The sequence below is a fragment of the Rattus norvegicus genome, chromosome 1 (assembly GCF_021556685.1).
Source record: "Rattus norvegicus strain SHRSP/BbbUtx chromosome 1, alternate assembly SHRSP_T2T, whole genome shotgun sequence".
Classification (NCBI taxonomy): domain Eukaryota; kingdom Metazoa; phylum Chordata; class Mammalia; order Rodentia; family Muridae; genus Rattus; species Rattus norvegicus.
The window spans coordinates 156,667,125-156,682,932 of NC_141534.1; the positions used below are offsets into that span (position 1 = coordinate 156,667,125).

The following is a 15,808-nucleotide window of genomic DNA, read 5'->3' on the forward strand; positions in this document are numbered from 1 at the left end:
ATTGAAAAGAAAATCCTGCTGAGTTTTCTTGATGAGTGTAACCGTTGTGCCCCGTGGTTTAGAGTGTCAGGGTCACTCACTTTGAGAGCATGGGAGAAGCTGGGAAAAGATCTGGATAAGGAGACTACAGTGGGCAAGCTTAAACCAGGGACAAGGCCGCTTTGGTGTATGATCCGTGCCTGCTTGGAAGATAAACGATGTGAAGAAGCTGTTAGGACAGGTCAGAGAATCCTTACAGAACAACAGGAGAGTATGTCAGAAGGAGAGAAAGTTTTGAAGGAAGGAAAGAAAAGAAAAGGAGGAAAAGAGGTAAAAGAAAAGGCAGAAAAGATCAAGGAGAGGATAGACAAAGGCGAGAATAGTAATCAGGATCTAGGAACAAAAAAAAATTTATCCCTCATTAAAGGCATTGACCTTGGAGATGTCTAGTGATTCAGAGTTTAGTGATAGTGACTTAGCTGACCTTGAGGAGAAGGTAGCTCATTATGAGAAAGAGATTTATCATTCTGACTGGCCAAACACTTACGCTGTGCAGAAACAAGCCAAGGACTTAAATAAGAAGGCAATTATGCCAACAGCACCTCCTGCACCACCGTATAACTTTCAAGGTAAAACAATGGTGAAGCCTGCAGGAAGTACTTCTTTTTGCCCGGAAGTATGGAAAGAGTTAGGATTGAGTTTTCCAGTTTTTCTGGATGCAAACGGGCTGCAACATCATGAACCTGTTGACTTTAAGACAATAAAACAATTAACAGAGTCAGTCAAAACCTATGGAGTCAACTCAGCTTTTGTTATCGCTCAAGTTGAGGCTCTTGGCAGATATTGTCTCACCCCTGGAGACTGGGGGAGTTTAACCAGAGCCTGCCTCTCTCCGGCTATGGAGCAGGTGTAGTGAAAGGAAACTTAATTTTATGGACCCCGCTCTAGTGGCGGTGTGTTGGTTGATAGCCAACGTTAATTTTTGAAGCATAGTGTTTTATCTGTGCTTGTGCTCCCAGCCCACACAGTAGGGGGGAGCGAAACTAGCTGCGGAGCTGCTACAGCAAACATGGAGACTGCTCAGTTTCACCCAATTTTTCTGGCTCTTCAGGAGCTGTTTAAAAAAAAAAAGGCTTAGGATAAAAAGAAGCACTATAGAGGGATTTCTTAGTGAGTGTGATTGCCATTGCACCTTGGCTCGCTCTCTGAGAATCTCGAGGTGGACAGCTAAGAAAAGCTGGGAAAGATTTAAATTTTGCTTGGGAACAAGGAACCTTAAAGGGACAGGCTACAGTAGAAATGCTACAGGAGGAACAATTTGAAAAGGCTGTGAGCGAGGTGGGGGAGGACTCTAAGGAAAACAAGAACAAGAAAGGAATTTATCCATCCCTCAAAGAACAAGGTCAAAAAAAAAAAATAAATAAAATTCCAGTTGCTAACTTTAGTGGCCTGACCTTCAACTTTTGCTCACAGAAAGAGAGTGCTCATTAAGAGAAGTTCTTTCAGGGAGCCTGCCTTATCTGTTGGTTTTATTCCAAGAGAGGAGTCAGTCTCCAGCATTAAGTTATTTTTCTCATTAGTCATCATTAACATGGAGAGTGCCTTTGATCCTATCCCCACAGCAGCCAGTTCCTGCCCCTGTGGTCAAAATGCCCCAGGTTGGGGGACAGAGAAGCCCCTCAGACTACAAAACTGCCAACAGCCAAAGGTAAAAGTTAAAACAGAGAACATTCCAGGCCCAAGCCTAACCAGTTGTGTTTCAAATGCAGATGCTTCATCAACTCTGACCAACTTTTACTCCGACAGGACGAGATAAAAATAATAAGGACCTGAAGATCCGATCCTTCTCCTGATTTAGTAGCTCTGTTCCAAGAACCAGGGGCCATAAAACCTTTTGGCCCTTATCTCCTGGAGCCATAAAAACAGGGACATATTGGGGTAGGATGGGCTAGAAAAGGCCTCGATGATTTGGGCTAGCATGAGTAAAACTTGTAATAAAAAAGAGACAAGGTAATGGTAAAGTGTTTTTGTATATACATTCTTTTAGAGTTATGTTTTAGTCTTTGGACCCTGATTAGAGACAGTTTACACCCTAGACATGAGAGAGAATGGGTTTGGGAAAAACAGTCCTCCCAGACTCTCCACAGATGCTTTGGAGAAAGAGAAAAACTTTCAGAGCTCTCCTGGGAACAGAAGAAAGGTAGGAGATGTCCTGCCTCTCTGCTGGCTCCTATTAGAGAAATGCTTATTTCTGGTTCTGAACTCCATAGATAAGATATCTGAGTCCTTTCAGTGGGACACCATCTAGTTTTTTCCCTCTATGTCTATTGTCTGTCCTTGGTGCACCAAGCTGTCCATGTCTGTCAGTTTATGTCTGTGGTTTTTGTTTCTCATTGTTTAAATGTTTTATGTTTCATGTTCAAAAGAAAAAATGGTAAAAACTTTATCTGCCGGTCATTCACACCTTGATTTGGTCTTAACTCGTTTCTGAAAAGAGAATGAATAAAAAGCAGTTTCAATCGGCCTTTGGAGCCCTGTACCTACAGCAAAGAGCCTAGGTCAGCTGGACAAGCTGCCCGGGGGCAGAACATCTACAGGAGCTGATCTTAAAGGCGCCAACAGCTCCTCAGCTTCTTGGTATGGGAGCTGATGGCTGTTTCTCTTAGAAAAATCCCTGAGTTGTTATTAGACTTAACAGGTGACAAGGTGTTTCTTTTAAAATCACAGCTAGAAAAGCAAAAATGGTGCTTGGTCTAAATATTAAAGACATATGTTAACCACTTCAATTTTGTTTCTGACTGGTTTTAAATGTATAAATATGTTCTACATGCCTTGGTCATAGATTATTGGCCTTTAAGTTATTGGATATGGTTAAAAAATTATAACATCTATAACAAGAAGTTGACATAAAACTGATAATTTATATAGAGTCATTCTAGACAATATGTGACATGAGCCAACCTAGAGAAACAGGTATAAATTGAGATAATATTTTTATAGAACTCTTATCCTAGAAGCCAGGCACCCCCAAATTACAGAATGTAAAATTGTGTTGGAAGTTTTTAAAAGATTTCATGATTCTTTCAATTTAATTTCTGATTCTGCTTATGTAGTTAACGCTGTGCGCTCACTTGAAATTACAGGGCCAATTAGGTTGACTAGTACTATATGTCAAATTCTTTTAGAATTACAAAAATTAATTTGGACCAAGAAAAAATAAGTTTTTCATACAACATATTCGAGCTCATACTAATTTGCCTGATCCCATGGCCAGTTATAACGCTTTGGTGGATGCTAGTACTTGCAGAGAATTTATTTTTCATGCAGCTCCAGTTGATCTTGCTAGAGAATTTCATCAAAAGTTTCATGTTCCTGCTTTCACTCTTCAGCAAAAATTTAAAATCTCTAGAGCTACAGCTCGTGATGTAGTATTACGTTGCCAGAATTGTGTTCAGTTTCACCACCCTCCTCAGGTGGGAGTTAACCCTCATGGTCTGATTCCACTAAAACTCTGACAGATGGGGGTTGGGGATTTAGCTCAGTGGTAGAGCGCTTGCCTAGGAAGCGCAAGGCCCTGGGTTCGGTCCCCAGCTCCGAAAAAAAAAAAAAAAAAAAAAAAAAAACTCTGACAGATGGATGTCACACACATATCTCAATTTAGAAATTTAAAATATACACATGTTTCTGTTGATACCTGTTCTGACATTATACATGCCACTCTGATGACTGGTGAAAAGGCTCGTAATGCCATTAGTCATTGCTTAGAGGCGTGGACAGCCTGGGGAAAGCCTGACAGCCTCAAGACAGACAACGGACCTGCCTACACTACAAAGTCTTTTCAGACATTTTGCCAAACAATACAGGTCAAACATATACAGGATTGCCATACAATCCCCAAGGTCAAGGAATTGTAGAAAGAGCACATCGTACTTTAAAAGAGCTCTTACAAAAACAAAAAGGGGGAATTGCCTATGGCAAAACACCAAGAGAACAGTTGTCTTTAGCTCTTTTTACTCTAAATTTCTTAATTTTGGATATGCATGGCCGCTCTGCTGCGGATCACCATGCTGCTATTAAACCTATGACTATTCAAATACAGACAGCTGAGACTATCAATCAGATTGTAGACAGAACCGCAGTGGCATTAGAGATACAAGAAGAATTTAATGCCCACTTGGCATCTGGCTTTCTATTAGCTAACCAACGAATAGATTTGATTCAAGAACAAATTGAGGCATTATATCATATGACGCAGCTGTCCTGCATTTCCTCTCTTAGAGGCTTATGTGTTATTCCATTGCAAGCTAACTTTTCTCAGTATTTTCAACAGAGCAAAGAAATCTCAAATTATTTGAAAGGAAACTGGTCCATGGAAGCGGAACAATTATCGAGACAATTGCTGATTGCTGTCCTTAACAACACCAGAATGGAACCCATCACGTTTGGAGATTTCACCTCGTGGATCACTAATGCTTTCTCATTTTTTAAAGATTGGGCTGGCATGTTTGCCTGGGGGGCCATTGTCCTCTTGGGATGTGGAGTATGTCTATGGCTTTTTTGCCGTTTACAACGAGAGCATGCCAGACACAAAGCGATTGTTTACCAAGCTATGGCGGCCATTGAAAGCGGTGCTTCTCCCAGTGTATGGCTGGCCTCTCTGATAGATTGAGAGTTCGCCCTAGATCATATTTTGTCACTGTCATGTGAAGTCATTGTATCCAGAGACGGGCAACTTTCCTCAGGCTCGGACCAACCTAAGACAGGAGCCCGGTGGCGATAGGGTTAATTTCCAGTGACGGGTAAGGCCGAGTTTTTAGAGAGGAACGACCTAAGACAGGAGCAATGACGTGTATTGACGTGACACCCAGATCTAGACCAGTCATAGACAGAGGTGGCCTTGCCCTGTTTGAACATTCGGTCTGGTCCTATGCCCCTCTGCTCTGCTTCTCCCCTAATATTAAACACACACGTATAGCCCAGGACGGTGTGTTGTACATAAGTCATCTCTAGCCATTGGGGTGCAGTCCTAACTGCAAGAGTGGTTCGCCATGGCCGAGCTGGGCACTCTGTGAGGCATGTCTGACCTCTCTCAGACCACTACCTCCACCTAATGGGTTCATTTAAAAAAAAAAAAAAAAAGAGGGAGATGTAGGGAGCGGCTAAAGATGGCGCCGACATCCGGTGGTCGTTTGTGGTAAACACCTACAGCGCATGTGTTGGCAGACCCCCAGCACCTACAAGGCCAGGGTGATATTCATGCTAAATAGGTATTTCATGCTCCACCAATCCCCAGTGGACAAATTTACAGCCACAGCCTGTCTTGTATTTAAGGCGAGTGCCTTTGTTCCCCGGGGTCCCTGTACTATCAATTAGGTGTTCCTGCAATAAAGGCTGATTGAGAAGGATCCAACGGTGTTGCGTCTTCCTTGTCGGTCGAGGTGGGCGCGACAGTAGTGTCTGTCTTTGTCTCTGAGGTGTGTTTCCTGTAGGCAGCAGAATGCAGGGTTCTCATTGCGTATCCAGTTTGTTAATCTATTTCTTTTTATTGGGGAGTTGAGACCATTGATGTTGAGAGATATTAAGGAATAGTGATTATTGCTTCCTGTTATATTCATATTTGGATGTGAGGTTATGTTTGTGTGCTTTTCTTCTCTTTGTTTTGTTGCCAAGACGGTTAGTTTCTTGCTTTTTCTAGGGTGTAGCTTGCCTCCTTATGTTGGGCTTTACCATTTATTATCCTCGTAGTGCTGGATTTGTAGAATGATATTGTGTAAATTTGGTTTTGTCATGGAATATCTTGGTTTCTCCATCTATGTTAATTGAGAGTTTTGCAGGATACAGTAACCTGGGCTGGCATTTGTGTTCTCTTAGGGTCTGTATGACATTTGTCCAGGATCTTCTGGCTTTCATAGTCTCTGGCGAAAAGTCTGGTGTGATTCTGATAGGTCTGCCTTTATATGTTACTTGACCTTTTCCCTTACTGCTTTTAATATTCTTTCTTTATTTTCTGCGTTTGGTGTTTTGACTATTATGTGTCGGGAGGTGTTTCTTTTCTGGTCCAATCTATTTGGAGTTCTGTCGGCTTCTTGTATGCTTATGGGTATCTCTTTCTTTAGGTTAGGGAAGTTTTCTTTTATGATTTTGTTGAAGATATTTACTGGTCCTTTGAGCTGGGAGTCTTTACTCTCTTCTATACCTATTATCCTTAGGTTTGATCTTCTCAGTGAGTCCTGGATTTCCTGTATGTTTTGGACCAGTAGCTTTTTCTGCTTTACATTATCTTTGACAGTTGAGTCGATGATTTCTATGGAATCTTCTGCTCCTGAGATTCTCTCTTCCATCTCTTGTATTCTGTTGGTGATGCTTGTATCTACGGCTCCTTGTCTCTTCCTTTGGTTTTCTATATCCAGGGTTGTTTCCATGTGTTCTTTCTTGATTGCTTCTATTTCCATTTTTAATTCCTTCAACTGTTTGATTGTGTTTTCCTGGAATTCTTTCAGGGATTTTTGTGATTCCTCTCTGTAGGCTTCTACTTGTTTATTTATGTTTTCCTGTGTTTCTCTAAGGGAGTTCTTCATGTCTTTCTTGAAGTCCTCCAGCATCATGATCAAATATGATTTTGAAACTAGATCTTGCTTTTCTGGTGTGTTTGGATATTCCGTGTTTGCTTTGGTGGGAGAATTGGGCTCCGATGATGCCATGTAGTCATGGTTTCTGTTGCTTGGGTTCCTGTGCTTGCCTCTCACCATCAGATTATCTCTAGTGTTACTTTGTTCTGCTATTTCTGACAGTGGCTAGACTGTCCTGTAAGCCTGTGTGTCAGGAGTGCTGTAGACCTGTTTTCCTGTTTTCTTTCAGCCAGTTATGGGGACAGAGTGTTCTGCTTTAGGGCGTGTAGTTTTTCCTATCTATAGGTCTTCAGCTGTTCCTGTGGGCCTGTGTCTTGAGTTCAACAGGCAGGTCGCTTGGAGTTGGAAGGTTTGTCTTACCTGTGGTCCCGAGGCTCAAGTTTGCTTGTGGGGTGTTGCTTATGAGTTCTCCGCGGGGGCAGCAACCAGTAAGTTCTATGCCACCCTTTCCGGGAGCTTCCGTGCACCAGGGTTCCAGATGGCATTTGGTGTTTTCCTCTGGAGTCAGAGATGTGTGCAGAGTGCAGTCTCTTCTGGTTTCCCAGGCGTGTCTGCCTCTCTGAAGGTTTAGCTCTCCCTCCCACGGGGTTTGGGTGCAGAGAACTGTTTATCTGGTCGGTCCCTTCAGGTTCCGGCGATGTCTCAGACGCAGCAGATTTTCTGCTCCTGTGCCCTTATCCAAGGGATCCCAGAGGACATATACAGTTTCCTTTTGGGCCAGGGACGTGGGCAGGGGTGGGCAGTGTTGGTGGTCTCTTCCACTCTGCAGTCCCAGGAGTGCACACCTGTCTTGGCGGTGAGCCCTCTCTCCCACAGGGTTTGGGAGCAGTGAGCTGGAGGCAGGGAGCTCGAGCAAGATTCGTTTTTTTTTTTTTTAAGTTTAATTACTTTAGATATTTTGAGACCATGCTTGTTGTATAAAGGCAAATCTAGGAGTATTAAATAATCTTGATGGATTGACCCATTAGTACGAAGTGCTTTTTTTCAGTTCCTCTCAGTCCTTACTAAAGTCGACCTTGTTTGATGTTAATTCCTACAACCCTTCTTTTTGCTGGTGTTTATATGGCATATGTTTTTATAACATCTTACTTTCAATTTTTGTTGACCTTATTTTTTTTGTTTTTTTGCTTTTGTTGTTTTTCTTTTTATTTATTGGATATTTTATGTATTTACATTTCTCCCTTTCCCATCCCCTCTCCCCCTGCTTCTTTGAGGATGCTCCCTGTCCAACCTACCACTCCCACCTCACTGCCCTGGCATTCTCCTACACTGGGGCATCGAGCCTTTTCAGAACTAAGGAATTTTCCCCCATTGATGCCAGACAATGCCATCCTCTGCTACATATGTGGCTGGAGCCATGGGTGTTTCCTTGTGTACTCTCTGGTTGGTGGTTTAGGCCCTAGGAGCTCTGGAAGTCTGATTGGTTGAGTTTTGTTGACCTTATATTTACAATGTTTAAAAGTTTTGTGAGCTGGCTTTTTTTATGTCAACTTGGCACGAGCTGGAAAGAAGGAGCCTCGATGGAGAAAATGCATCTATAAGATCTGGCTGTAGGGGACTTTCTTAATTAGTGAATAATGGGGGAGGGCCCAGTCCATTCTGGGTGGTTCCATTCCTGGCCTGGTAGTCCTGAGTTCTATAAGAAAGTAGGCAGAACAAACCAGTAAGCAGCACCCCTCCATGGCCTCTACATCAGCTCCTGCCTCTCGGTTACTGCTCTGCTAGGCCTCCTGTCCTGACTTCCTTCACTGATGGACTACAATGTGGAAGGGTAAGCCAAATAAACCCTTTCCTCCCCAACTTGCTTTTGGTCATGGTGTTTCTTCACAGAAGTAGTAACTTTAACCAAGACACTTTACCAATTACATTTTTTTTTCAAAGTGGTGTTGGTGTGAATGAAAAGGAAGGAGCTTTCTCAGTGTTCCACAAATCACAATGGGCCAGAAACACACAGTTTGCATCACTGGTTCAAAGTGCAGATATTTTTTGCATCTAGGTCCAGTTTCATCTCCTCTGGTTTTTACTTTGTTTTCAGACAGGGTTTCTCTGTGTAGCCCTGGCCACCCTGGAACTATGTAAACCAGGCTGGTCCCAACTCACAGAGGTCTGCCTGCCTCAGCCTCTCAAGTGCTGAGGTTAAAGGCATGTGCCACCACTCCTGGTATTCCCACTGTTTCTAATGTAATCCTTGAAAACAGGTCATCCTGTGACAATCCTTTCAGGTACCCTTTGACTCAAAAGCTGGTAATTATGTAATGTAGGCATTTTACAAATTCCTATCAAATATACAATGTCTTATATGTCATATATTATTATATAATGAATATTTTATATTCCTCATAAACTGTGTGCAGCACAGTGCCAGGTTGCTTATTAAATGACATTAGAACTTACTTTTTTCTGTAATTGAGATTTTGGACATTCATCCTTCCTGTGCTGTGTGGCACACAGAGGAGGTGGACCCGCATGTTCCCACTCGAGGCCCGTGCTCTTCTTTCTTGTACTGTGGAATCTACTACGTTAATCTTCTGACTTCTTAGGAGGAGCCAAGACCATATATTTAAATAGATTACTTTAAAAAATAAGCATGTTTGAGGCTGGAAAGATGGATCAGTGGTTAAGAGTACTAGCTGCTCTTCCACAGGACCAGAGTTCAGTTCCCAACTCCCACGCTACAAGACTCACAACTGCCTATAATTGGAGCTCCAGGGGATCTGATGTTCCCTTCTGACCTCCATAGGCACTTCAATCACATGTACGTGCACACACGCATACACATATGCACATGCATATGTAAAAATATAAAATATACACATTTAAAATACATATATACACTCTCATCTTTCAGTTGGAGTATTACATTCACACTGTAATAACTGTTCCTGACTTAAAATAGGGCGGTTTGAGCTTCCTTTTTTGTTCATGTTTTCTTACAAACTTAAAAAAAAAAAACCAAAACAAACCAAGTACTTTTTAATGTTTCATGTAATCTTACTTTACTAAGTTGTTGGGAGCACAAAGGTTCTTGCCCTCCCAGATAGCACTAGGGCAATCAGGAATGTTAAACATGTTTGTCTCATCAAAGGAAGAGATGTACAAATGGTTTTCTTTCCAGAAGACTGGGAATGGAGGTCGCCAAGAGCCTAGGTGACTCCCATGCTATCTGTAGGGCCAGGCAACACAGATGAGCCATCCACAAATTTATTAAGCTATTTACTGCCTGAAAATGTATGTCATCTTCAACAATTTAAAGATATATTGCTTTTATTTATGTACATGTGTGTGAGGCTGTGTTTGCGTGCAGCACATGTGCAGCTCCCTGGGGCTGGAGTTCCAGGAAGTTGTAAGTTGCCTGATGCGGCCCCTGAGAATAGAACCCGAGTCCTCTGGAAGGACAATACCTGCTCTTAAATGAGGAGCCACCCCTGCATCCTGCTGTCTTCAGGAATACTCTTGTATAGAACTCTAGGTCAGGTCAGGGGTAAATCGCTCCATTTGGCCAGGACTGAGTTGGGCGCCAGGGACAGTTGTCAGTCTCATCTAGACTTAGTTCTCCTGTGTTTAAAGTCTCTCAAGGCTGATACCTTCTTGTTTCAGACTCCACTTCCACAAGACAGAGTATCCCAGCTGTATCCTTGGCGCCCCTTTCTGCTGACACTCAATCCCTGTGTACCACCATCTATGCTTTCATAATTCTAAGTTCAGTGTTTCACTGCTAATTCCCAGATCCGCATTCCTAGGCTTCCCCTCTCCCCACAACCGGCTGAGATTGCACTCAGAGAACTTTGAAGAGAAGTTCGACAAAACAAGCATGCAAAGTGGTGCTGGCTGGACCGTTGGGAGACTGAACAGAGAGTGGATAAAATGTCCTTCAGATAATGACAGATGAAGCAGCTACCTCTTCCAGGCCAGAGCTAGACCTAGAGATGCCATATTAACTGAGCCTTCTGAGTGGAACTATGTGTGACCTTTGGCATAAAGACAGCTAACTGATAGGACCTGGTGGAAATGCAGCCAGAGCTGTGGGAGTTAATGCCACCCACTCCCTCTTGATCTGCTGCCAGAATCCTTCCCATGAGGACCAGGGGAGAGGTGACAAGTTCATGGGACTTGTTGTGATGGCACATACCTTGTCCCAGCACTCAAGGAGTAGGTTGAGACAGGAGAATCAAGGGTTTGAGATGAGTCTCCATAGTAAAACACTGTCTCAGTCGAAACAAAAACACTTAAAATTTATTGGAGGTTGGAAGCCTTGGGCAATGCTTTTGGTGATCAGAAAGTAGGGTGAGAGTTGTTTTGGAATGATCCAGTAGCCTACATTTTGACTCTCGTGTGTGACTAATAGGCATTTTATTTTGCTTGTTTGTTAATTTTGGATTTTTGAGATAGGGTTTCTTTGTGTAGCCCTGACTGCCCTGGATCTCATTCTGTAGATCAGGCTGGTCTCAGCCCCTGAGTGCTGGGATTAAAGGCACAACCACCACCTGCCTATTAGACATCTTAATAAAATCTTAATAAATTTGGTGAGGTTTGGAGAGTTGGAAGAAAGCCTGTGGACTGGCCACCAAATATTTTGCCCACCCACCTCGTGTGTGTGTGTGTGTGTGTGTGTGTGTGTGTGTGTGTGTGTGTATGTGTGTGTAAGTGTAAGTGTAAAACTAATGCATGTGCACACAGGTGCCAAATGAGAGACCATGGGGAAAAAATAACAGACTCAGCAAAAATGTATCTGACTATGGTGGAGAAGGTGCCTGGTGTCTATATCTAGAACTTCCAAAGAAGTATTGTTATGTGAAAGGAGAGAAATGGTAACCCGAAAACATGGAGTTAACACGGAGTCAGTGACCTGAGGCGCATGAATGAAATCTACCATAGAGGGCCACAGAAATCACATCTTTGCAGGAACCGGGCATCGGTGAGAATGAGGTAACCATAAGAACAGAGCAAAGGAAACCAGCCATGGCATTTCCCTGCTGTCTCTTCCAAGGGCAAACAGGCTTGGGAGAGATCAGGTAGCACTGGGAACTAATGTGTTTCACTTAACAGCACTCAGTTGGTAATGGCACCACCCTCTTCTGAGGACATTAGGAAAAATGACCAGTACTGGAGAAGTTAACCACAATGAACAAGGACAGTGCTAGCATCTGAAATCACCCTGCTGAATTCAAGACTGCACTACTAAAATGGCCAGTAACACCTCTCACCATTTACACAAAGAAACAAGATGCAGTGGTCTTGTCTGGTCCTAGAGCAAAAGGACTGCTAATTAAAGCCACACAATTATCATACCCTTGGTTTATAGTGCCCGAACGGGAAGTGCTGTCACTTTGCATGGGGACTTGGTAGACAGACAAGATAGCGCTTGAGGAGAAGAGCTTCCTGCTAGTGGAATTTTTTCTAAAAAGATTAATGAACATACTGCTACTATGTTTATTATTATTACTCTTGTTTTATTGCTGTCACAGGATGGTTAGTGCTGTCAACTTGAGAGACTCTAGGCAAACCTGGGGAGAGACCATCAGCCTCCGGGCATCTTACAAGGGATTCTCTTGTTAGGTTAGTGGGGTGAGAAGCTTGGGGACTGGACTGTTTAGAATCTATGAGGTCAGTTTAGCATTCATTTTCTCACCCTGAGTTCAGACATAACACTATCAGCTTCCTCAAGAGCGGCTGCTGCAGTCAGGGTTCATACACACCTAGCCCTTACCCCTAAGTTCTTACCCCTGAGTCCCATTCCCAACCTCTATGGCTCCCCCTTTTTCCCCTAACCCCTAGCCACCCACTCCAACCCCAACTAACCAACCCCCTGCTAGTTCCACCCCACCCCTAACTTCCACTGACGTGTTGAATTTTACCTTCAAAATGTGTGCCAAAATAAACTCTCTCTCCTGTAAGTTCCTATTGTTGGGGTACTTTATCTCAGCAAAAGATAGATTAATTCACATTATAAATAGGATTAAAGACAAGTTTACATTACATATATATATATATATACACACATATATATATCTCCTAAGTTTCTTAAAAACATTTCCAACAAAGGAAGCAGTGTGTTTTCTGTCGCTCAGGATGGACAGGTGTATGAAATGGCTCAATACCGGAAGCCAGGGTTTTAATTACGACCACCAGAAACACCAGCTCTGATGAAGGACAGCTGTGTGAGCAAACTTGGGCGCTTTAATTCACAAAGAATGTATAAAGAAAGGCGTGGCTGCCAGACCTACAGAAACGTCTTCATCATCTTATGAGTGATGTGGCTTTCAGGGTTCCGCATGTCTTCATAAAATTCAATTGGCATCTCCTTTTCTTGAAAATGAATGGGCATTTTCTTGCCCTGCACACTCATTAGCTTCAATGCCAGTGGGCCCAAGTTTACATATTCCTGTGGAAAAGAGACAAAAGGAGACGCGGTTGGCGAGTGAGTGTGATGACTGAGATGCTCCTTCCCTGGGTTGACCTTTACCTGACACAACTCATTGCCATGCTGATCATGTGACTGCAGTATCAAACAAGGTAGGAAATGAACTGTAGAGTTTTAAAAATATACTTTTTAAGTTTGTATTTCCCGATTGCCCAGTGACTAGGAGGGAAGTCTGGAGGTCTCAAAGGGAGCTGAGGTGGGTAGGGTACTGGCTAGCAGAGATGTTGGAGGCTGCCTCATTGATGAAGGTATATTGAATGTATATAGTCCCCAGACTATAATTTGAATCTTTTCACACACTCTCTGAATAGTGTATATTAAACTTACCCTGTTGGGTCAAGTATACTCAGTCAATTAAAAAGAGCTGGAGAGTGACATTCTATAGAATCCTCTAGCCAGCCACAAACTCTCAGGCCCTTCCTGGGAAGACTCCTAAGCGATAATTCACATGTTCTCTTCCTTCAACACACACACACACACACACACACACACACACGCACACCAGCAAATCTTTCTGGAATGCTCCCTGTGCATACAGAGGCCTGGAGTGCAATGGTAATAGCGTCGGTGGGGGACAGGTTGAATGGTGTGGCCCCTCTCTATGTGGTAATTGTTGACTTGTTTCTGTAATGCCGCCTTTGAGACTTTAGCTCCCCAATCATTTGAATTTCCCAAGCATCATAGGTACCTGGCATGTTGCAGGGTGCTCAGTGTTTAAGGGTGAGAAGCGGAGGCAAGGCACTATCTTTGAAACTGCTTGCCATTGGATGTAGCTTTCAAACTAACACAGAGTCGGTGGATGCCCATAGGCTCTACGCCATGGCCACCACAGCCATGGTCACCACAGCCATGGTCACCACAGTTCCTCCGTCAGTGCTCACAAGAATCACCAGGGGCATACAGCTTGTGCCCTGCTGTCCACAATTGGTCAGGGATCAGCATGATGAACCACGAACCAGGATTCCAGGACGCAAGTGGTGGTGTTTGGTCACTTAAATGGCAAAAACACTAGAACACTTGTCCTTTAATTTTTTTTTCAATGCTGGGAACCAAACCGAGAACCTTCTACACGCTTAGCAAGCATGCCTCCTATGAGCCATATTGTTGCCCCCAACTTTTAGTCTTTAAATGGTCACTTGAAGTGATAAGGCTCAGAGGTGGAGTGCTTGTCTAGTATGTGAGAGTCTTGGGTTCAGTCTACAGAAAAACAATTTGAGTTGTTCTTTGCCCATATTTGATGGACCCTACCAGAATTGGAAATTCAGTGAAGCTTTAAAAAAGAAATTTTGCAAACTCCTAGCACTCAGGATACAAAAGCACATGGATAGCCGAGAGCCCGAGGCCAGCCTGGAAGGAATCTCTAAAATTTGAGGCTAGCCTGGGCTACATAGGACAAGTCTATCTTAAGTAAACAAATAATCATTTGATGTTAGCTGGAGTGGATTATTAGTTAATATGATGACTTTTTCCCTTTATTCTACTTTTTTTTAACAGCCTTTATTCTCCTACCAGACTTAAACTTTAACCTTTAAGGTCTGGGCAGTATGAGAAAAGGAAGGGTAGATATGTGCAAACGAGAGTTTTCTAAAAGATAGATTGGCTGACTACTCCTGTGGCGGAGGGCATTTTACAGTGATGGCCTGATTTACATCTGACCCCACAGGTTTGCTGGAGTCTTTTCACCTTCACACAATCTTCCAACAAGATGCAGGACCTATACTCTTCATGCTTGATTAAGTCAACTAGGAGAATATACAATGGAAGGGACAGCATGTGGCCTCCAAGCATTAAAGCTGTTCTCTTGTCACTGGGATTGCTCACCCTGAGAAGTTAGACACCATATAACAAAGGGATACACAAGGCACCCTCTGGAGAGGCTTATGTGAAGAGAAACCAAGGCCTTGGTGTAGCCACCATCGTCTTGCTTGACATAGGAGTATCCTGCCCACCCCCTCTAGGTGGGCTTTCTGCCTCACGTCAGGCTTCAGATGAGAGTGGCCTTAGTGAGCACTCAGCTGTGACTGCCCAGGATAGCCATTTCTCAACTCCCAGTAATGGAGGCCTGAAAGAACAAAGTTTTAAACTACTAGGTCTCAGGATAGTTTATTATGTACCATAAGACAAGTGGCACTGTCTCTTAGTAATAAAGGTCTATAAATGAACCTTGTAGCTGGTGAGAGTAAAAAGTGTCACGGGAGAGGCCAATGGGAGGCCATTTTTGCGAAGAATTACAAATCAAATTCTCTGTATTTACAGTTTAGCTCTCCCTCCGCCAGCATTATAGATACTGACACTCTAGTGGGAACCGTGTTCTTGTGACACTCACCTTGAAATCTTGTTCATCTTCTTGCACCAAGTACTTGACGATGGGGTCCTCTATCTCTGTACAGGAGCCTTCTTTACTTCCTGTCTTCTTGGGCTGGCTATCTGGGCTGCTAATCCCATAGCTGCTCCCCAGTAAGAGGTCCAACCTGTCGTCACTCTCCTCTTTGGAGGGCAACTGCAAATTCTCCTCTGGGGCTAAGGCAAAGGAATAATTAGATAACATTTTGAGCAGGTGACAAAATACAATGTCATCACTGGTCATGCTCTTTATTTGAAATAACTTGGTAAATTTCAGGGCTAAAGGAATGGCTTCGCTTAGTCAACACCACGGTACCGAAGCCCCCATGGAGCCCTCAGTTCAGTCCCAAGAGCTGCTACCACCAATCCGAAGTGTTTAAAGAGAAAAAAGTATGGCTTTTACAGAATGATAAATAAAATAATAACAAATATTATA

General features: G+C 43.2%; 1 protein-coding gene across 6 annotated transcripts in view; it reads right to left on the bottom strand.

Moving 5' to 3' along the window:
- Nucleotides 1-12,037: 12,037 nt before the first annotated feature.
- The window catches only part of Ccdc83 (coiled-coil domain containing 83), a 78,558-nt gene continuing 74,787 nt past the window's right edge, over nt 12,038-15,808 (bottom strand). For 5 of the 6 annotated variants that reach the window (NM_001432511.1, NM_001432512.1, NM_001432513.1 and 2 more), the window contains 2 exon segments: nt 12,038-12,990; nt 15,356-15,549. In NM_001432511.1, the coding sequence (NP_001419440.1) occupies nt 12,829-12,990; nt 15,356-15,549 (356 nt within the window). In that variant the 3' untranslated portion in view covers nt 12,038-12,828. 6 annotated transcript variants of the gene reach the window in all.